Below are 24,002 nucleotides of genomic sequence, written 5' to 3' on the forward strand. Positions count from 1 at the left end.
GGCATTTATCCTATTCCTTTATCTGCTGTGTATTCCTCTGTCTCTTCATCTTGTTTATATTGCTGAGTTTGGGGTGTCCTTTCTGTATTCTGGCAGTTTGTGGAGTTCTCTTTATTGTGGTGTTTCCTCACTGTGTGTGGGTTTGTACAGGTGGCTTGTCAAGGTTTCTTGGTTAGGGAAGCTCGTGTTGGTGTTCTGGTGGGTGGAGCTGGATTTCTTCTCTCTGGAGTGCAATGAAGTGTCCAGTAATGAGTTATGAGATGTCTATGGTTTGGGGGTGACTTTGGGCAGCCTGTATATTGGAGCTCAGGGCTGTGTTCCTGTGTTGCTGGAGAATTTGCTTGGTATGTCTTGCCCTGGAACTTGTTGGCCCTTGGGTGGTGCTTGGTTTCAGTGTAGGTATGGAGGCATTTGATGAGCTCCTGTCAATTAATGTTCCCCGGAGTCAGGGTTTGGACTTAAGCCTCCTGTTTCCAGTTACCAGTCTTATTTTTACAGTAGTCTCAAAACTTCTCCTTCTATACAACACCATTGATAAAACATCTAGATTAAAGATGAAAAGTTTCTCCACCGTGAGGGTCACCCAGAGAGGTTCACAGCGTTACATGGAGAAGAGAAGAGGGAGGAGGGAGTTAGAGGTGACCCGAATGAGATGAGGTGGAATCAATAGAGAAGAGAGCGGGCTAACCAGTAATCACTTCCTTATGTGCACTCCACAACTGAACTGCTCAGAGATGTTCACGGAGTTATACAGAGAAGAGAAGAGGGAGGAAGGAGACAGAGGCGACCAGGAGGATAAAAGGAGGGAATGAAAAGGAGAGAGACAAATCCAGCCAATAATCAGTTCCCCAAGTGTTCTCCACCGTCTGGAACACACAGAAATTCACAGAGTTAGGGAGAGTAGAGAAGGGTTAGGGATGAGACACAGGCGACCTGGTGGAAAAAAAGGAGAGTCTGAATGGGGAGAGAGCAGTCAAGCCAGTAATCTCGCTGCCTAGTAAAAAATGGGTACTGAAGATTGGGTTCTTAAAGGTACAAAATTGGTAACAAATACCTAAAAGCAAAAATTAAAAATCTAGAGTAGAGTTTGGAATTTCAAAAATACAATGTTAAAGAAAAGAAGAAGGAAAATAAAGAGAGAAAAAGAAAAAAAAAGTCACAAAAATTATAAAGAAAATATAGGTACAAAGTTGATAACAAATACTAAAAAGCAAAAGTTAAAAAATCTAGAGTAGAGTTTGGAATTTCAAAAATACAATGTTAAAGAAAAGAAGAGAAAAAGAAAGAGAAAAAACAAAAACAAACAAAGTCACAAAATTATAAAGAAGATATAGGTACAAAATAGATAACAAATATCAAAAAGCATAAATTAACAATCTAGAGTAGAGTTTGGAATTTCAGGAATACAATGTTAAATAAAAGATGAAGAGAAAGAAAAAAAAAAAAAAAGTCACAAAAGTTATAAAAAAAATATAGGTACAACATTGATAACAAATACCAAAAAGCTAAAATCAAAAATCTAGAGCAGAGTTTGTAATTTCAAAAATACAACGTTAAAAAAAAAGAAGAAAAAAAAAAAAAAAAAACAAAGTCACAAAAGTTATAAAAAATATATATATGAAGCTTGCTTTTTTTAAAAAAAAGGGTCTTTTTTTTTTTGCAAAGTAATAGTAGGTTATAAAAGTGAAAATTAAAGGAGTAATTGAGGACTTAAAAATTTTTTTAATTTAAAAAAAAAGAAAGAAAGAATGATCATAAAAATATATATAGGACTTTCTCTGATATTGTTGTGGGCATTGTGGGTTCAGTTCATTTTTGGCTAGTTCCTTGTTCCGGCTTATATTTCTCAAGATCTATAGGCCACTTCCTATGTAGTCGGTACTAACCACGGGGTTTTAATTTATTGCCTGTTGCTTCCAAGGCGGTTCCCTCTGTTATAGCTTCTTCTGTTTGCTGGTCTCTTCAGTGTCTGATTTCCGCCCTGATATAAAGGGGGCGGTGGCGGACTTTTTTTTTTTTTTTTTTTTTTTTTAAGGCTCACTTTTTCAGTCGTGCTGTGGGGAGGGAGGGATGCTGCAAATAAATAAGACTGGCGTGTGCTTGCAGTGCCTCAGCCACACTGGGCCTGCCCCCGCTCACAGTGCGTGTAGCCTCCCTGCCCACACTGCTCAGGCTCTAGATTGCTCCACCGGGAACCATCCGTGGCCAGCCCTGGGCTGCTTGCACCTCCCAGGTCTAAGCTGCTCAGGTTCAGACACTCGGGTAGTCCTCAGAGGCACAGACTCGATTGGGCCTGCATTTTGTGCCCTTCCCAGGTCCGAGCAGCTCAGACAAGAAAGACAAGACATATACTTGTCTTTCAGTGATGAGGTGTTTGGCGAGCGCGGTTGCTGCGACTTATCGCCTCCCTGCCACTCAGTTATCTGGGTGTACAACCGGCGCACCTTCTCAGGCGGATGTTGACTGTCCAGACCCCCAAGAAGTTTTAGTTAGCAAAGAAGCCTGCTTACAGTTTTGTAGATAATGTCTCTCTGGGGCTGTGATTGCCCCCTTCCAGCTCTGGCTGCCTGTCACCGGAGGGGGACGGTCTGCAGCCGGCTATCTCTGTACAGTCCTTTGTTCCGTGCGCGGGCCTGGCCGTGTGTTAGGTTAGGGCTGGCTTTTCGCGTGGTAGATATCCCACAGTCTGGTTTGCTAGCCCAAATTATTTCACTCGGGTAGTGCTCGGGGTATTCAGGCCAGGTCCTCACTCTAAGCGATGCAGCCCGCGCTGCCCAGCCCCCGCTTGCTAATGGTGGATGCAGGTGTCTGCGCTGCTTCTCCGCTGGGGGAATTACCATAGGGCTCGTAATCTGTGGGTTTTAATTGTTTATTTATTTTTCCTCCCTGTTATGTTGCCCTCTGTGCTTCCAAGGCTTGGCACAGACTCAGCAGTGAGAATATTTCCTGGTGTTTGGAAACTTCTCTATTTTTAAGACTCCCTTCCCGGAATGGAGCTCTGTCCCTCCCTCTTTTGTCTCTTTTTTGTTTGTTTGTTTTTTATATTTTTTCCTACCTCCTTTCGAAGACAATGGGTTGCTTTTCTGGGTTCCTGATGTCCTCTGCTGGCATTCAGAAGTTGTTTTGTGGAATTTACTTGGAGTTTAAATGTTCTTTTGATGAATTTGTGAGGGAGAAAGTGTTCTCCCCGTCCTATTCCTCTGCCATCTTAGCTCCTCCCTCCCATGAAGGTATTTTTGGATGAGATTAACATTGCAATCCGGAGAAGGCAATGGCACCCCACTCCAGTACTCTTGCCTGGAAAATCCCATGGATGGAGGAGCCTGGTGGGCTACAGTCCATGGGGTCGCTGAGAGTTGGACACGACTGAGCGACTTCACTTTCACTTTTCACTCTTATGCACTGGAGAAGGAAATGGCAACCCACTCCAGTGTTCTTGCCTAGAGAATCCCAGGGACGGGGGAGCCTGGTGGGCTGCCGTCTATGGGGTCGCACAGAGTTGGACACGACTGAAGCGACTTAGCAACAGCAGCAGCAGCAACATTGCAATCTGGACTCTGATTAAAGCAGATTGTCCCCCATAATGTAGGTGGGCCTTATTCAATCAGTTGAAGGAAGTGTTAGTCACTCAGTCGTGTCCGATTCTGTGTGATCCTATGGACTGTAGCCCATCAAGCTCCTCTGCCCATGGAATTCTCTAGGCAAGAATGCTTGAGTGGGTTGCCATTCCCTTCTCCAGGGGATCTTCCCGATCGAGGAATTGAACCCAAATCTCCCACACTGCAGGCAGACTCTTTACTGACTGAGCCACCAGAAGAAGAATGATTCCCCTAAAGAAGGGGCACTTTTGTCCCCATACTACTTTCAGACTCAAACTGCAAATTGTCCATGGGTTCCAGGCTGCCAACCCACGCTGCCAAATTTGGACTTGCTAGTATCTACAATTACACAAGCCAATTCCAGTGAATCTCTCTCTCTCTCTTTCACACACACACACACACACACACACACACACTATTCGTTATATTTCTCTAGAGAACCTTGACTAATACACCTGCTATGACCTTAAGTACCCTACAGATCTGGTTCTCTGATATCTCTAAACTTACCACCTGCCGTCCCTTCCCTACTCGTCCCTGTCCAGCTATAGAGGACCCTCAGTGTCCCTGGAACAGGCCAGGCACCATCTCACCTCAGAGAAGTTCTAGGTACTAATTTCCATGCTTCAAATACTTTTGCCCAAATACCTCCATGGTTCACTTACCTGTCCTCACTAACAACTTTGGATGTTATCTTTTCAATAAACTCTACCTGGACCACGTGGAATCAAATTATGAATCTCACCCCTAGCACTCTTGAATCCCCTTTTTGTGAAAGTTGGGCTTCCCTGGTGGCTTAGATTCTACAACATCTGCCTGCAATGTGGGAGACCTGGGTTTGATCCCTGGGCTGGGGAGATTGTCTGGAGAAGAGATCAGCTACCCACTCTAGTATTCTGGCCTGGAGAATTCCATAGGCAGAGGATCCTGGAAGGCTATGGTCCACGTGGCTGCAAAGAGTCAGACCTCATCCCTGGCACTCTTGATCCCCCTTTTTCAGTTCAGTTCAGTTCAGTCACTCAGTCGTGTCCGACTCTTTGTGACCCCATGAATCGCAGCACGCCAGGCCTCCCTGTCCATCACCAACTCCCGGAGTTCACTCAAACTCACGTCCATCTAGTCAGTGATGCCATCCAGCCATCTCATCCTCTGTCGTCCCTTTCTCCTCCTGCCCCCAATCCCTCCCAGCATCAGAGTCTTTTTCTGAGTCAACTCTTTGCATGAGGTGGCCAAAGTACTGGGGTTTCAGCTTTAGCATCATTCCTTCCAAAGAAATCCCAGGGCTGATCTCCTTCAGAATGGACTGGTTGGATCTCCTTGCAGTCCAAGGGACTCTCAAGAGTCTTCTCCAACACCACAGTTCAAAAGCATCAATTCGTCTGTGCTCAGCTTTCTTCACAGTCCAACTCTCACATCCATACATGACTACAGGAAAAACCATAGCCTTGACTAGACGAACCTTTGTTGGCAAAGTAATGTCTCTGCTTTTGAATATGCTATCTAGGTTGGTCATAACTTTCCTTCCAAGGAGTAAGCGTCTTTTAATTTCATGGCTGCAGTCACCATCCGCAGTGATTTTGGAGCCCCCCAAAATAAAGTCTGACACTGTTTCCACTGTTTCCCCATCTATTTCCCATGAAGTGATGGGACCAGATGCCATGATCTTCATTTTCTGAATGTTGAGCTTTAAGCCAACTTTTTCACTCTCCTCTTTAACTTTCATTAAGAGGCTTCTGAGTTCTTCACTTTCTGCCATAAGGGTGGTGTCATCTGCATATCTGAGGTTATTGATATTTCTCCCAGCAATCTTGATTCCAGCTTGTGCTTCTTCCAGCCCAGCGTTTCTCATGATGTACTCTGCATATAAGTTAAATAAACAGGGTAACAATATGCAGCCTTGACGTATTCCTTTTCCTATTTGGAACCAGTCTGTTGTTCCATGTCCAGTTCTAACTGTTGCTTCCTGACCCGCATATGGGTTTCTCAAAAGGCAGGTCAGGTGGTCTGGTATTCCCATCTCTTTCAGAATTTTCCACGGTTTATTGTGATCCACACAGCCAAAGGCTTTGGCATAGTCATTCATAGAAGTTTTTACCTACCAACAAATCTAGAATGTATCTATATCAGACAAAAACCCATCTTCTGTAGAGCTTACTTTCCAGTAAAGTAACAATGACAAAAAATAAGTAAAAAGCTTATGGTGTGTTGGAAGGTTCAAAACTACTATCGAAAAAAAAGGAGCATAGTGAGCAGGATCAGGCATGCTGGAATGTAAACTCTACAAGGGGATCAAAAAATTTTTTTAACTTGTGTTCCTAGAATGTAGAAAATTGCCTGACACATAGTAGTCACGCAGTAAATACTTTTGTGTGCATTAACTGTAAGTTCATGCATTTAGTTTTTTCCTATTAAAAGTGTGATATCTGGGTAAAAGACAACCCTTATTTTCCCATACTAAAATTAATCAGACAGCAGAAGGCTGTTCTCAACACAAAAATCCAATTTATATGGAAAAATTTTAGTTTTCCTAGAATGGAGAAATTTGGTAATCAGATTGACTACTCTGTGGTCCGCTACTGTCACAGGTACAATCAAATTAGAGTCTATTTCAGTTTTAGCAAACCATCAAAAGTACTTTATTAGCTAGATTCTGCAGTGAGAAGCTAGCATTCTGGACTTCATTAAAAGTAAAAATTAGAAACTTAACTGAATATTTGTGTCTGGAAAACACTAGACAAGAAAGAAGAAATAAAAGACTTATTTCTAAAGGTTTATATCTAGTTTATTTCAGCAGATAGAAACTCTAAGTTATAATGAAAAGTTATATCACCTATTACTAAGGAGAGTTCTTTAACTTAACAAAAGGATATTCCATAAAACTTAATTTGACTCTACTTGAGATTCCAAAATGCTCATTTCATTATAGAAAGTGAAGTGCTGAAACACATTGGAGAATTCTGACCATCTACCACCTGAGTGGTAGATGGTCAGAAACACCTGGAGTAACAGGCAAATTTAGCCTTGGAATACACAGTGAAGCAGGGCAAAGACTAATAGAGTTTTGCCAAGAAAATGCAGTGGTCATAAAAAACACCCTCTTCCAACAACACAAGAGAAGACTCTATACATGGACATCACCAGATGGTCAACACCAAAATCAGATTGATTATGTTCTTTGCAGCCAAAGGTGGAGAAGCTCTATACAGTCAGCAAAAACAAGACCAGGAGCTGACTGTGGCTCAGATCATGAACTCCTTATTGCCAAATTCAGACTTAAATTAAAGAAAGTAGGGAAAACCACTAGACCATTCAGGTATGACCTAAATCAAATCCCTTATGATTATACAGTGGAAGTGAGAAATAGATTTAAGGGAGTAGATCTGATAGAGTGCCTGATAAACTATGGACTAAGGTTTGTGACATTGTACAGGAGACAGGGATCAAGACCATTCCCATGGAAAAGAAATGCAAAAAAGCAAAATGGCTGTCTGGGGAGGCCTTACAAATAGCTGTGAAAAGAAGAGAAGTGAAAAGCAAGGAGAAAAGGAAAGATACAAGCATCTGAATGCAAAGTTCCAAAGAACAGCAAGAAGAGATAAGAAAGTCTTCTTCAGCAATCAATGCAAAGAAATAGAGGAAAACAACAGAATGGGAAAGACTAGAGATCTCTTCAAGAAAATTAGAGATACGAAGGGAGCATTTCATGCAAAGATGGGCTCGATAAAGGACAGAAATGGTATGGACCTAACAGAAACAGAAGATATTAAGAAGAGGTAGCAAGAATACACAGAAGAACTGTACAAAAAAGATCTTCACGACCCAGATAATCATGATGGTGTGATCACTGACCTAGAGCCAGACATCCTGGAATGTGACAGTCAAGTGGGCCTTAGAAAGCATCACTACGAACAAAGCTAGTGGAGGTGATAGAATTCCAGTTGAGCTATTCCAAATCCTGAAAGATGATGCTGTGAAAGTGCTGCACTCAATATGCCAGCAAACTTGGAAAACTCAGCAGTGGCCACAGGACTGGAAAAAGGGCAGTTTTCATTCCAATCCCAAAGAAAAGCAATGCCAAAGAATGCTCAAACTACTGCACAATTGCACTGATCTCACACACTAGTAAAGTAATGCTCAAAAGTCTCCAAGCCAGGCTTCAGCAATATGTGAACTGTGAACTTCCTGATGTTCAAGCTGGTTTTAGAAAAGGCAGAGGAACCAGAGATCAAATTGCCAACATCCACTGGATCGTGGAAAAAGCAAGAGAGTTCCAGAAAAACGTCTATTTCTGCTTTATTGACTATGCCTTTGATTGTGTGGATCACAAGAAACTGTGGAAAATTCTGAAAGAGATGGGAATACCAGACCACCTGATCTGCCTCTTGAGAAATTTGTATGCAGGTCAGCAAGCAACAGTTAGAACTGGACATGGAACAACAGACTGGTTCCAAATAGGAAAAGGAGTACGTCAAGGCTGTATATTGTCACCCTGTTTATTTAACTTGTATGCAGAGTACATCATGAGAAACGCTGGACTGCAAGAAACACAAGCTGGAATCAAGATTGCCGGGAGAAATATCAATAACCTCAGATATGCAGATGACACCACCCTTATGGCAGAAATTGAAGAGGAACTCAAAAGCCTCTTGATGAAAGTGAAAGTGGAGAGTGAAAAAGTTGGCTTAAAGCTCAACATTCAGAAAACGAAGATTATGGCATCTGGTCCCATCACTTCATGGGAAATAGATGGGGAAACAGTGGAAACAGTGTCAGACTTTATTTTTTGGGGCTCCAAAAACACTGCAGATGGTGACTGCAGCCATGAAATTAAAAGATGCTAACTGCTTGGAAGGAAATTATGACCAACCTAGATAGCATATTCAAAAGCAGAGACATTACTTTGCCAACAAAACTTCGTCTAGTCAAGGCTATGCGTTTTCCTGTGGTCATGTATGGATGTGAAAGTTGGACTGTGAAGAAGGATGAGCACCGAAGAGTTGATGCTTTTGAACTGTGGTGTTGGAGAAGACTCTTGAGAGTCCCTTGGACTGCAAGGAGATCCAACCAGTCCATTCTGAAGGAGATCAACCCTGGGATTTCTTTGGAAGGAATGATGCTAAAGCTGAAACTCCAGTTCTTTGGCCACCTCATGCGAAGAGTTGATTCATTGGAAAAGACTCTGATACTGGGAGGGATTGGGGGAAGGAGGAGAAGGGGATGACAGAGGATGAGATGGCTGGATGGCATCAGTGACTCAATGGACGTGATTCTCAGTAAACTCCGGGAGTTGGTGATGGACAGGGAGGCCTGGCGTGCTGTGACACATGGGGTTGCAAAGAGTCGTACACAACTGAGTGACTGATCTGATCTGACCACCTGAGTATCAGAAACCCAGGATATGAGAAGGTACATGCATGCATGCTGCTAAGTGGTTTCAGTCCGACTGTTTGTGACCCCATGGACTGTAGCCTGCCAGGCTCCTCTGTCCATGGAATTCTCCAGGCAAGAATACTGGAGTGGGTTGCCATGTTCTACTCCAGAGTATTTTCCTGACCCAGGGATCTAACCCTTATCTCCTGCATTGGCAGGCAGTTTCTTTACCACGAGGGAAGCCCATGAAGGTACAGCTTGTTCCAACATACAACCATATTTCACACCTCTAATCTTAGCCTAAATTTAAAGCAAGCCTGGCTTCATCATTAAAAGGGAAGCAAAAATGCCACTGTCATGTTTTCCTTTGAAGAGAGGTGGTTGATGTGTGTTTGTGTCTTAGCAAGTCTTTCTCTCTTCAGGAAGTTAAAACAATAGGGCAACATATTCATGAAACCTTCCTGGTGTTCCAGGGGTTAAGAATTTTCCTTGCAAGCAGGGGCCACAGGTTTGACCTCCAGTTGGGAAACTAAGATCCTACATGCCACGGAGCAGCTAAGCCTGCGTGCGGCAATTTCTGAGCCCCTGGTCCACAACCAGAGAGTCCATGTGCTGCAAATAAAGATCCCACATGATGCGACAAAGATCCTGTGTACTGCAGCTAAAACACACTCAAATAAATAAATACTAAAAAAAAAAAATAGCACAATGTATTTAGAATGATCAATCACATATCTCACTAAAATGGAGTTTGGTGCTTTGAAGACCACAAGTTGCATGTGTGTTGTGGGGCAATGGAAGAATGAATGGAAAACAGATATGACTAAAATGAAAGGAATTGGCCCAGTAACATAGTGACCATTTAAGTCTACAAGCAATAAATGCTGGAGAGGGTGTGGAGAAAAGGGAACGCTCTTACACTGTTAGTGGGAATGCAAACTAGTACAGCTACTATGGAGTACAGTGTGGAGATTCCTTAAAAAACTGGAAATAGAACTGTCTTATGACCCAGCAATCCCACTGCTGGGCATACACACTGAGGAAACCAGACTTGAAAGAGACACGTGTACCCCAGTGTTCATCACAGCACTGTTTATAACAGTCAGGACATGGAAGCAACCTAGATGTCCATCAGCAGATGAATGGATAAGATAGCTGTGGTACATATACACAATGGAGTATTACTCAGCCATTAAAAAGAATACATTTGAATCAATTCTAATGAGGTGGATGAAACTGGAGCCTATTATACAGAGTGAAGTAAGCCAGAAAGAAAAACATCAATACAGTATACTAACGCATATATATGGAATTTAGAAAGATGGTAATGATAACCCTGTATGGGAGACAGCAAAAGAGACAAAGATGTATAGAACAGTCTTTTGGACTCTGTGGGAGAGGGAGAGGGTGGGATGAATTTGGGGGAATGGCATTGAAACATGTATAATATCATATAAGAAACGAATCACCAGACCAGGTTTGATACAGGATGCTTGGGGCTGGTGCACTGGGATGACCCAGAGGTATGGCACAGGGAGGGAGGTGGGAGGGGGGTTCAGGATGGGGAACACGTGTACACCCGTGGTGGATTCATGTTGATGTGTGGCAGAACCAATACAATATTATACAGTAATTAGCCTCCAATTAAAATAAATAAATTTAAATAAACAGTTAAAAAATAGTAACCAATAATATATAATTCTCAGTAACAAAATTATTCATCTAATCAAGCTTCATAATGTTCTAAATAAATAAACAAATATAAAGTTAAAAAACTAAAGAATAACTGGGATGATGCTAGAGACATGGATGGTCAACATGCAACTTTTTAAGAGAGCGTTTCTGACAAAGTCAGTGGGTTTAAATAAGAACATAGTTAGGTGATTCTCACTTGACGAGAAGATTATTGCTTTTGAAAAGAAATCCCAGAGCCAATTTCATGTCTCTGTTCCTTAGGCTGTAGATGAAGGGGTTCAGCATGGGGGTCACCAGTGTGTACCTCAGTGAGGCAATCATGTCTTTGTCTTTGGACTTGCCTGATGAGGTGGAAAAGTACAGTGCCATAATGGTTCCATAGAATAAGGACACCACAGAGAGGTGGGAGCCACAGGTGGACAGGGCTTTGCAGATCCCCTTCGTAGAAGGGACCCTCAGGATGGAGGCCCCAATGAGACCATAAGAGACCAGGATGCCACTCAGTGAAAGAATGACAACTGCAGCTCCTGCAGTGAATATGACCAGCTCATTGACAGAGGTGTCTGAGCAGGAGAGCTTGAGCAGGGCAGCAAGGTCACAGAAGAAATGTGGGATGATGTTGTCTGCACAGAAGGACAGCTGAACTAGGAGGATGGTGTGGGACAGGGCAATGACACAAGAGAGGAACCAGGATCCAGCCAGCAGAAACATACACAGCTCCTCCCTCATGATGGTGGTGTAGTGGAGAGGGTGACAGATGGCCATGTACCTGTCATAAGCCATCACTACAAGAAGAAGGTTATCAATGCAGCCAAAAAGTAGGAAAAAATACATCTGTGCTATGCACTCTGCATAGGGGATGGATTGATCCTGGGTTTGCATGTTTATCAGCATCTTAGGGACAGTGACAGATGAGAAGGAGACATCAGTGAGGGCCAAGTGGCTGAGGAAGAAGTACATGGGGGTGTGGAGGCGAGCGCCCAGCCTGATGAGCAGGAGGATGAGCAGGTTGCCCAGCACTGTGGTCAGGTACACGCCCAGGAACAGGGTGAAAAACATGCTCTGCTGCCCTGGCTGGATGGGGAGTCCTAGGAGGAGGAACTCAGACATGTGGCTCTGATTCTCAGGCCTCATGCTCTTCTTATCTCTTCTGGGGATGAACGGAAATGGGAAATGTCAGGAACTTAGACATATTGAACATAGCAATTACCATATGGTTACATACTTTCTCCCAGTGGCTGTGTCATTGTACAGACAAATATCACTGAATTTCACTCACACATTGATGCCTCATCCAGTGTGGTGAGAACAATGAAAATGTGATCTGTCTGAACACTGACACAGTCACTTGGAGACACCAATAACACATTAATGAATGAACATCAGTCAAACTCTTCAATGGAAATCAGGAAGACCTCATTCTTTTTTAAACATAGTGGAGACACTACAATAGAAAAAATCACTGCAGATGGTGATTACAGCCATGAAATTAAAAGATGCTTACTCCTTGGAAGGAAAGTTATGACCAACCTAGATAGCATATTCAAAAGTAGAGACATTACTTTGCCAACAAAGGTCTGTCTAGTCAAGGCTATTGTTTTTCCAGTGGTCATGTATGGATGTGAAAGTTGGACTGTGAAGAAAGCTGAGCATCAAAGAATTGGTGCTTTTGAACTGTGGTGTTGGAGAAGACTCTTGAGAGTCCCTTGGACTGCAAGGAGATCCAACCAGTCCATTCTGAAGGAGATCAGCCCTGGCTGTTCATTGGAAGGACTTATGCTAAAGCTGAAACTCCAATACTTTGGCCACCTCATGCAAAGAGTTGACTCACTGGAAAAGACCCTGATGCTGGGAGGGATTGGGGGCAGGAGAAGGGGACGGCAGAGGATGAGATGGCTGGATGGCATCACCAACTCAACGGACATGAGTTTGAGTGAACTCCGAGAGTTGGTGATGGACAGGGAGGCCTGGCGTGCTGTGATTCATGGGGTCACAAAGAGTTGGACATGACTGAGCAACTGAACTGAACTGAACTGAACTGAATAAATAAGATACAGTCCCTTTCATGGCTTTACAACCAGGCTGCTTATGTGCTTGTGTCTGTCTTGCGCGCTCACAGACACAAACACACACACACAGAGATACCACTTAAGGCGTTATTGTAAAAGTAATACACCATGTACAAAATAAGCACTCAACCCATAAACTCACCTCTTATCATTAGAATGACATAGAAAGGAAAGAATGGAGGGAGGGAGAGAGGAAGGGAGAAAGGAAGTAAGGAAACATTATGTCATTTCCTCAAAAAATTAAGCATAGAATTACCATATGATTCAGAAATTTCAGGACTTCCCTGGTGGCTCAGCGGTTAAGTATCTGCCTGCAATGCAGGACACTCAGGTTCAATCCCTGGGTTGGGAAGATTGCCTGGAGAAGGGAAAGGCAACCCACTCTAGTATTCTTGTCTGTAGAATTCCATGGACAGTGGAGCCTGGTGGGCTATAGTCCATGGAGTCACAAAAGAGTAGGACATAACTAAGTGACTAACACCTCAGAATTTCACTTCTGATAATATATCCCAAAGAACTGAAAGCAAGGGCTTAAAAGATTTGCATAACCATGTTTGAAGTGAAGTGAAGTAAAAGTTGCTCAGTCGTGTCCAACTGTTTGCGACCCCGTGGGCTATACAGTTCATGGAATTCTCTAGACCAGAGTACTAGAGTGGGTAGACTTTCCCTTCTCCAGGGGATCTTCCCAACCCAGGGATTGAACCCAGCTCTCCCACACTGCAGGTGGATTCTTTACACCAGCTGAGCCACAAGAGAATAGCCATGTTTAAAGCAGCATCATTCACGATAGCCAAAAGATGAAAAGAATCTGTATCCATAGACAAATGAATGGATAAACAAAATGTCTCTACATGCAATGGAATATTACTCATCCTTAAAAAGAAAAGAAATCCTGACACATGCTACAACATCGATAAACCTTGAGGGCATTATGTTAAGTAAAATCAGCTAGTCACAAATATGTAAATACTGCATGACTCCACTTACATGAGATTCCTAGAATGGTCAAATTCATAGAGACAAAAAATAGAATGGTGGTTGCTGGGCCTTGCATGGGGGAGGAAATTGAGAAGTTATTATTCAGTGGATGCAGCGTTTCAGTTTGGGAAGATAAAAATGTTCTGGAGTGGATGGTGGTGATGGCTGTACAACAATATGAATGTACTTAATGCCACAGAACTGTACACTTAAATATCATTGAAATGGTAACATTTATGTTATATGTATTTTAGCACAATAAAAATTTGTTAATTTAGAAATATGTCACAAGGGTTAATAAGCATTGACTAAAAAGAAGCAGTCAAAAGGAGAGTGACCCAAAAACTAAATAAATCAATTCATTATTTAGGCAGAGTGAGTGACCAAAATTCCAGATCAGAAACTAAATATAACAAAGATATGAGGTGACCATCAAGCAAGATCAAGAAGCTTCCTGAAAATGTGTGTTGACTTCTGGGGTCTCCCCTCACATCCAGGACCCAGACTATGGTCCCTAAAGATGAGCACATCCATAGCCCTTGACTCACTGAACTTTTAATAAATTTGGAATAAATATTAGTAATTGCCTTCATAAATCTGCCTGACAATATAGGTGATGTAGGAGATGCCAGTTCCATTCCTGGCTCATGAAGATTCCCTGGAGGAGGAAAGGGCAACCCACTCCAGTGGGTTCTTGTCAGGAGAATCCCATGGACATAGGAGCCTGGCGGGCTACAGTCCATAGAGTTATAAAGCTCGGACATGACTGAGTGACTGACCATGACACATGTAATTGCCTTCTTGTATGCCACTGCCTCTCTCTTCCTTTCCATCTCTAGTGTTTTAAAATGGCTGAGTGAGTTCTGAGCATACTCGCAAAATGAGTGACATGAGAATTTACCCAATGATGTGTGTGGTCAGAGAGCCAGGACATTACAGATGCTGTAGGACCAAAAAATTGTATCAGAATTAACAGTCATTGGATTAACTAGACAAGGTTCACCAGAATTGACTCCACCATGTCCCCCAAAGTGTGGAAATAATTAAATGTTGATAAAAAAAAGTCCTAGAGAACTTCAGTAACCTTCAAGCCACCAGAACAAATTGCCACCAACTTGGCATATAGAGGACTTTGTTTAGAGCTTCCTTTTATGTCTAGAGCTGAGACAAGAGAAGAGTCAGGCTGCGAGGCTGTCTCCCCAGGTCAAATGCATACACATGTTTCTAAGTCACTCACTTAGCCCACTCTGCTCTACACCCATTCAAAGAGAGAATTAGATTGTGAGGGTGTTGTACACAAAAACAGACACAGAGAGTAACAAAGTGCTTCTTTTAGCTTTTTATGGATTCAGACCAACTTACACACACCTTTAAAATGAAGTACTTTGTCATTACACAACTTAAAAATCATGCAAACAAAAACCCTTCTATACTGTTGATGTGGATGTAAATGGTGCAGCTGCTGTGAAAAGCAGTATGGAGTTTCCCCAAAACATTCAAAACAGAACTACCATCTGATCTGGCAATCCCATTTCTGGGTATATATCAGAAAGAATAGAAATCAGGATCTCAAAGATATATCTACTCTCACGTGTATTGCAGTACTATTCACAATAGCTAAGTTATGGAAACAACTAAAATGTCCATTGTCAGATGAATGGATAAAGAAAATATGGCATAGATATACAGTGGAATATCATTTTGCCTTTAAAAAAAGGAAATTCTGACATATGTGACATGGGGATGAACCTGGAGGATATTATGCTAAGTGAAATAAACCAGTCTTTTAAGGAAAAATACTTTTTTTATTTCAGTTTTCAGTTTAAGAAATTCATAAAAGCAGAGAATAAATGAAGATTATCAAGGGCTGGAGAGAAGAAGGGGGGAAAATATAGTGTTATTCAATCAATATAAAGTTTCAGTTATGCAAAATGAATGAATTCTAGAGTCCTGCTATACAGCATATTGCCTAGAGTCAAAAATTCTATATTGTGCATTTAAAATCTCCTTAAAAGAGTGAAGTCCTTGTTAAGTTTCCTACCACAATAAAGGGACACAAGGAAATTTTTAGAAGAGATAGGCATGTCGATGACTTGATTGCGGTGATGGCTTCACATGTGTGTGTCCAAACTCCTCAAACTGTATACATTAGATATGTAAAGTCTTTTATAATAATCACACTGCAAAAGCAAATTTAAAAAAATATGCCAACACCACATCCATTCACCAAGACGGTTCACAAATGGTACACACACATAGAGAAACTCCACTACACACACTGAATCACACATAGTCAAACCCAACACATAAATAACTAACATACACTCACATAAGCACACATCCATGCAGTGCATGAGAATTCCAGCCCTCCATGGTCTGTTATCACCCCATTATAGGACTGTCTACAAAGGTGGATATATTCTACATCTGCTTTGTCCAATACAGTAGCACTAACCTCATGTGACTACTAAAGATTTGAAATATAGCTAGTGCAAACAAGAAACCAAATTTTTAACTTTAGTTAATTTTAACTCATTTTAACTTTATGGCCACTTGTGTGGCTGGTAGCACCACTGAGTCAGTGTGTGCACCAGTGAACACATAGTTGTACAAGTAACATAAACACACCTTTTCTCTCTCTTTCTCCTAGTTAGTGCACACATCCAGGAAAAGAGAGGGTCTCCCACCTTGCTCAGATCATTGTTGATTCTTGCTGGTCCAGGCTGCTCCCTAAACACCCATCTCTTGGATCTCTATGACCTAAGAATCTTTAGCACCTTCCATGTCTGACTACAAGAACTAGAACAATGAGCAAAAAGATTCATTTTTACCAATAGGACTAAGGCCCCAGGGAACTCAGCCCCAAGCCCTGATTAGAAAAGAAACCAACTGAGCTAATTGGCCAATTTCTTGCATTCCTCTTGAGATGGATCCTTGCAGAGGCCAAAGGGCTGAACCACAGGAGTCCCGGGAGAAGGTGTCCCTAATGTCACTAACATGTTAGCCACCCCTCTGCCTCCTCATGAGGAGGAGGAGAGGTGAATGCCCTTGATCTTTGAAGAATTCAGCAATGAACTCAGCAATGCTTCCTCATATATTGCAGTAAGGTCCAGACAGGCCAGTATTAACCTTTGAGAGTCCCACACCACTGATCTCAAATTGTATTAGAGCACACATTCCACTGTTACCATTTATTCCATCCATACAGAACCACAAAAGACCCACAAAATCCAGAACAACCTTGATAAAAATGAACTAGGATCAATAAACTAAAGGAATGGTTACCCATAGGAGATAGGTCAGGAGTGGGACAGAAAGAATGTGGGATGGGAACCAATATTCATATGGATTATAAAATTTCAGCCTGTTTAGATGTATTAAAACTCATGAGCTCAAGTTGATGTATATCCAGTTCTAGCTTGACACCAAAGAGTTCTTTCCAGCCTCTCCTTTTCCATGTACATGGCATCTTTTCCCAACTGATGAATTACTCCCTTTTCCAGAATAAGTTTATTTATTTGCTAAAGCTTTGAATATAAGTAATTTCAGAATCTTGAACTCAAACCACTGTTAATGACAAACTAACTTCCCCTCAAACACTTACTTAGTGTTTATATACAAAATTCTGTGTTTGATAATTACTTATTTTATTTTCCAATTTAGTCTGATTATGGTATTAATTTGAAATATAGTTAAGCTCATTTTTTGGTTTATTCTACTTTGCTTTATTCTCCATTATCTTCTATTTATTTTTAAGTTGGTAAAAGATAACATAGTCAAATTATACAAATGAATATACTCATCTCCCCATATTTTTCTATTCCATTCCCACCCACATCCTGTAGGTAAACAGTCTCATTAGTTTCTGATTTATTCTTTGTGTGCTTCTTGCTCAGTGAGAAGTTACATGTATATATTGGGTTGGCCAAGAAATTCATTTGGTTTTTCCATACCATCTAATGGAAAAACACAAACAAATATTTTGGCCAGCCCAATATTAGCTTCCCTTCATTTTCACATGAGAAGTAGCATTCTATAGATGCTCTTTCACATTTCTTTTTTCCATTTAATAGTATAGCTTGGAAATCCCTCCACATTGATTCATAGGTATCTTTGTCATTAAATTTTTATAGCTGCAAAGTATTCAATTGCATTGATGTTCCACAGAGTTTTCTTTTGAAGCCCTAGAATAGGTTAGCAGTGATAAATGTACCAAATACCATCTAACTGCATACTTCAAATGGTTAAAATGGTACATTTCATGTCGTGTTATTATACTACAATGGGATTTCCAGGTGGTTCAGTGGTAAAGAATCCGCCTGCAAATAAATGCAGGACTCAGGGGCAGCAGGTTCAATCTGTGGCTCGCGAAGATCCCCTTGAGAAGGAAATGGCAACCCATTCCAGTATTCTTGCCTAGGAAATCCCGTGGACAGAGGAGTCTGGAAAGCTACAGTCCATAGGGTTGAAAAGAGTTGGATACAACTGAGTGACTGAGCACACACACACAGTATACTACAATGAAAAAAATTTTAAGGGAAAAGTAAGACATAATTTCTATATAATGTAAAGCACAGAAAAAGAATTGTAAAATAATAATAATATATGATTAATTGTTCAATAGAGGAGGGAATGAAATAAAATATATGTTTAATTAATCAAAAGGGAGTAAGAGAAGATACAATAAATAGGAAATCAGATGTCTTAATTAGAAAGCTTGTAGAAATACAGAGACTTCCTTGGCAGTCCAGTGGTTAGGACTCTGCTCCCAATGTGGGGGACATGGGTTTGATCCTTGTTTGGGGAAATAGGATCCTACTTTGCCACATGATGCAGCAAAAAAAAAAAAAAAAAAACACCCAAAACAAACAAAAAAGAAAAAAAAGAAAAACATATAGAAATAACAGACAATATAAATTCAAATACATTCTATCATTTATTATTAGATGTTAAGAGATAAATTTTTTCAGTAGTCATGTATGGATGTGAGAGTCGAACTGTAAAGAAAGCTGAGCACTAAAGAATTGATATTTTGAACTGTGGTGTTGGAGAAGACTCTTGAGAGTCCTTTGGACTGCAAGGAGATCCAACCAGTCCATCTGAAAGGAGATCAATCCTGAGTGTTCATTGGAAGGACTGATGTTGAAGCTGAAACTCCAATACTGTGGCCACCTGATGCGAAGAGCTGACTCATTTGAAAAGACCCTGATGCTGGGAAAGATTGAAGGTGGGAGGAGAAGGGGATGACAGAAGATGAGATGGTTGGATGGCATCACCTACTCAGTAGACATGAGTTTGGGTAGACTCTGGGAGTTGGCGATGGACAGGGAGGCCTGGTGTGCTGCAGTCCATGGGGTCACAAAGAGTCAGACACGACAAGCAACTGAACTGAAGAGATAAATTCTCCAGAAATACAATGATTGTCAATCCACGTAAAAAAAGCAAAACTCAACTTTACACTACTAGCAACTAACACTTTACAGATAAAGACATAAAAAAAGAGGCAAAAGAACTAAACAGACATTTCTCCAAAGAAGACATACAGATGGCTAACAAACACATGAAAAAATGCTCAACATCATTCATTATCAGAGAAATGCAAATCAAAACCACAACAAGGTACCATCTCACGTCGGTCAGAATGGCTGCTATCAAGAAGTCTACAAACAATAAATGCTGAAGAGGGTGCAGAGAAATGAGAACCCTCTTACACTGTTGGTGGGAATGCAAACTAGTACAGCCACTATGGAGAACAGTGTGGAGATTCCTTTAAAAACTGGAAATAGAACTGTCATATGACCCAGCAATCCCACTGCTGGGCATACACACCAAGGAAACCAGAATTGAAAGAGATACGTGTACCCCAATGTTCATTGCAACACTGTTTACGATAGCTAGGACATGGAAGCAAACTAGATGTCCATCGGCAGATGAATGGATAAGAAAGCTGTGGTACCTATACATGGTGGAATATTACTCAGCTATTAAAAAGAATGCATTTGATTCAGTTCTAATGAGGTGGAGGAAACTGGAGCCTATTATACAGAGTGAAGTAAGTCAGAAAGAAAAACACCAATATAGTACAAGATGGTAATGATGACCCTATATGTGAGACAGCAAGAGACACAGATACAAAGAACAGACTTTTGGACTCTGGGAGAAGGTGAGGGTGGGATGATTTGAGAGAATACCATTGAAACATGTATATTACCATATGTGAATTAGATCACCAGTCCAGGTTTGATGCATGAGACAGGGCACTCAGGGCTGGTGCACTGGGATGACCCTGAGGAATGGGATGGAAAGGGAGGTGGGAGGGGGGTTCAGGATGGGGTCACATGTACACTCATGGCTGATTCATGTGAATGTATGGCAAAAACCACTACAATATTGTAAAGTAATTAGCCTCCATTTAAAATAAATAAACTAATTTTTTTTTTTTAAGTTTCAAGCAAAGTGATGGAAAAAAATACCATGTAAACACTAACCAAAAGAAATCTGGGAGTGGTTTAGTCATTAAGTCGTATCTGACTCTTGCAACACCATGAACTGTAGCCAGCCAGGGTCCTCTGTCCATGGGATTCTCTAGGCAAGAGTAGTGGAGTGGGGTAGTTTTTCCAGTAGTCATGTATGGATGTGAGAGTTGGACTGTAAAGAATGAGTGCTGAAGAACTGATATTTTTGAACTGTGGTGTTAAAGAAGACTCTTGAGAGTCCCTTGGACAGCAAGGAGATCAAACCAGTCAATCCTAAAGGAAATCAACCCTAAATATTCACTGGAATCACTGATGCTGAAGCTCCAATAATTTGGCCACCTGATGCAAAGATCCAACTCATTGGAAAAGACTCCGATGCTAGGAAAGATTGAGGAGAAGGGACAACAGAGAATGAGATGGTAGGATGGCATCACTGACTCAATGGACACGAGTTTGAGCAAACTCTGGGAGATAGTGAAGGACAGGGAAGCCTGGCATGCTGGTCTTCATGGGGTTGCAAAGACTGGACACAACTGAATGACTAAACAACATGAAAGCAGAATGCATATTCATTTGAAGTTAAGCAGAGTTGCCAACCATAGAATAATTTTAGAAGATATGTATCACTGTGCTCAAGACTGCAAACAGAGGATTTAGTTATTCTCATCTGAAAAAGTTACCCCTAAAGACAAATATTTCTAGGGCTTGTTTTATATCTCTGTTTCTGAGGCTATAGATAAAGGGATTCAGCATGGGAGTAACCACTGTATACATGACTGAAGCAATTACGTCTTTGTCATTGGAGTCCCATAATGAGGAGAAAAAGTAAGCACCAGCAAGTGTCCCATAGTACAAAGATACCACAAAGAGGTGGGAGCCACAGGTGGAGAAGGCTTTAAAGAGTCTCTTAATGGAGGGGACCCTCAGGATGATGGTCCCTATATGAACATATGAGCCCAAGATGATACTCAGAGGCAAGATGAACAGCATTCCTCCTTCAGTAAAGATGACCAGCTCATTGATGGAAATGTCTGAGCAGCTCATCTTCAGGAGGGAAGGGAGATCACAGAAGAAGTTGGGGATGGTATTTTCAGCACAGAAAGACAGTTGGACCAAGAGGAGGGTGTGCAATAGGGCATGGATACAACAGAAGAACCAGGACACAGCTACCAATGAGATACACAGCTCCTGTCTCATGACAGTGGTGTAGTGAAGTGGCTGACATATGGCCACATACCTGTCATATGCCATCACTGCAAGAAGGAAGTTGTCAAGACAGCCAAAAAGTATGAAAAAATACATCTGGGAAATGCACTCCACATAGGGGATGGATTGTTGCTGAGTATGCATGTTCATCAGCATCTTTGGAACTGTGATAGTGGAAAGGGAAATGTCAGAGAAGGCCAAGTGGCTGAGGAAGAAGTACATGACAGTGTGCAGGTGAGGGCCCAGCCTGATGAGCAGGATGATGAGCAGGTTTCCCAGCACCGTGGTCAGGTACACGCCCAGGAACAAGGCGAAGAACACACCCTGCTGCTCTGGCCTGATGGGGAGCCCCAGAAGGAGGAACTCGGACACGCTGCTCTGGTTCTCCTTCCTCATGCTTCGTTCATGTCTCCTGGGAATGAAGGAGAGGGGGAAATGTCAGAAGCTTTGATATTGTAATTAAGGCTGCCACACTAAGGTCTCTCTGGCTTCCCTGGTGGCTCAGACAATAAAGAGTCTGCCTGCAATGCGAGAGACCTGGGTTCAGTCTCCAGGTTGGAAAGATACCCTAGAAAAGGAAATGGCAATCCACTCCAGTATTCTTGCCTGGGAAATCCCATGGATGGAGGATCCTGGCAGGCTACAGTCATGGCATTGCAAAGAGTCAGACACAACTGAGTGACTAACACACACACACACACACTAAGGTCTCTAACGTACTCATAGAGAAGAAGAATTTTCTCCTAAATTTCTTTTATCACCTAGTACTATTAGAGCAAGTGACAAATCCTCAATGCCCGATAGATTAATTTGGATAGAGACCACAGGACATTCATTCTTTGGTTTTCTTTTTAATTAACCATGTTTCTGGAACTAAGCTTTTGACTAGAAAGTGAAAATTTCTCAGTCGAGTCTGACTTTTTGTGGCCCCATGGACTATACAGTTCATGGAATGCTCCAGGCCAGAATACTGGAGTGGGTAGCTGTTCCCTTCTCCAAGTGATCTTTCCAACCCAGAGATCGAACCCAGGTCTCCCACTTGTCAGGTGGATTCTTTATCAGCTGACTCAAGATATAGGAATAAACAAGGCGCACAGGGCCTCTTCTGTCTGGATACTAACCTTCTAAGGAACGCCTGCCAAAGGACTGACTAACATTATGGATCTGAAGCCAGATTCCTCATGCTGCAATCCTGGCCCCACTGTTTTCTAGCTGTATGACTTGGGATGCTAAATCTCTCTTAGCCTCTTGTTGTGCCTCTGTAATGCTGAGATACCAATATCACACATCACACATTCATAGAGTTAATCAGAGGGTTCTAATTCAATGTGCATTAATTAGTTAATTAATTATCTAAGAGCAGAATCCTGCATAAAACACATACAAAATTTTATTGATACTTTTATGATAGGATAAGTATCCAAAAACCCAGTATCAAATTCAGGGACTTAATAAAACAATATTATGAGATGATCAGCACAAGGACCAAGAAACTGGGCTAAAATTTGCATCTATCTGAGCTCTCACACTTTTAAGGTGAACTTCTGAGTTTGGATCCTATTAGTGGGATAAATTCCCTAGGGGAACATATCTTTGTTGTTGTTCAGTCACTCAGTCATGTCCAACTCTTTGTGGCCCCATGGACTGCAGTACACAAGGCTTCCCTGTCCTTCACTATCTCCCAGAGTTTGCTCAAACTCAGATCCACTGAGTCGGTGATGCCATCCAAATATCTCATCCTCTGTCACCCCCTTCACCTCCTGCCCTCAATCTTTTCCAGCATCAGAGTCTTTTCCAATGAGTTGGATCTTTGCATCAGGTGGCCAAAGTATTGGAGCTTCAACATCAGTCCTTCCAGTGAATATTCAGGGTTGATTTCTTTTAGGATTGACTGGTTTGATCTCCTTGCTGTCCAAGGGACTCTCAAGAGTCTTCTTAGGCACCACAGTTTGAAAGTTCAATTCTTTGGCACTCAGGCTTCTTTACGGGTCAACTCTTACATCCATACAAGACTACTGGAAAAATGATAGCTTTGACTATACATACCTTTGTCAGCAAAGTGATGTCTCTCCTTTTAATACATTGTCTAGGTTTGTCATAGCTTTTCTTCCAAGGAGCAAGTGTCTTTTAATTTCATGGCTTCAGTCACTGTCCACAGTAATTTTGGAGCCCAAGAAAATAAAGTCATTACTGTTTCCATTGTTTCCCCATCTGTTTGCCATGAAGTGATGGGACCAGATGCCATGATCTTTGTTTTTTGAATGTTGAGTTTTAAGCCAGCTTTTTGTCACTCTCCTCTTTCACTTTCATCAAGAGGCTTTTTAGTTCCTTTTTGCTTTCTGCCATTAGGGTGGTGTCATCTGCCTATCTGTGGTTATTGATATTTCTCCTGGCAATCTTGATTCCAGCTTGTGCTTCATCCAGCCTGGCATTTCACATGATGTACCCTGCATAAAAGTTAAATAAGAGTGACAATATACAGCCTTGACATACTCCTTTCCCAATTTGGAACCAGTCTGTTGTTCCATGTCTAGTTCTAACTGTTGCTTCTTGACCTGCATATAGGTTTCTCAGGAGGCAGGTAATATGGTCTGGTATTCCTACCTCTC

General features: G+C 41.7%; 2 protein-coding genes across 2 annotated transcripts; both read right to left on the reverse strand.

Annotated features, from left to right (window-relative positions):
* Nucleotides 1-10,856: 10,856 nt before the first annotated feature.
* LOC106701200 (olfactory receptor 1J4) lies at nt 10,857-11,798 on the reverse strand. Its single transcript, XM_014480571.2, has one exon. The coding sequence runs from the start codon at nt 11,796-11,798 to the stop codon at nt 10,857-10,859; it is 942 nt and encodes a 313-aa protein (XP_014336057.2).
* A 9,052-nt stretch (nt 11,799-20,850) lies between these two features.
* Nucleotides 20,851-21,789, reverse strand: LOC102267892 (olfactory receptor 1J4-like). Its single transcript, XM_070380112.1, has one exon. The coding sequence runs from the start codon at nt 21,787-21,789 to the stop codon at nt 20,851-20,853; it is 939 nt and encodes a 312-aa protein (XP_070236213.1).
* Nucleotides 21,790-24,002: the final 2,213 nt, after the last annotated feature.

The sequence above is a fragment of the Bos mutus genome, chromosome 11 (assembly GCF_027580195.1).
Source record: "Bos mutus isolate GX-2022 chromosome 11, NWIPB_WYAK_1.1, whole genome shotgun sequence".
Taxonomy (NCBI): Eukaryota; Metazoa; Chordata; class Mammalia; order Artiodactyla; family Bovidae; genus Bos; species Bos mutus.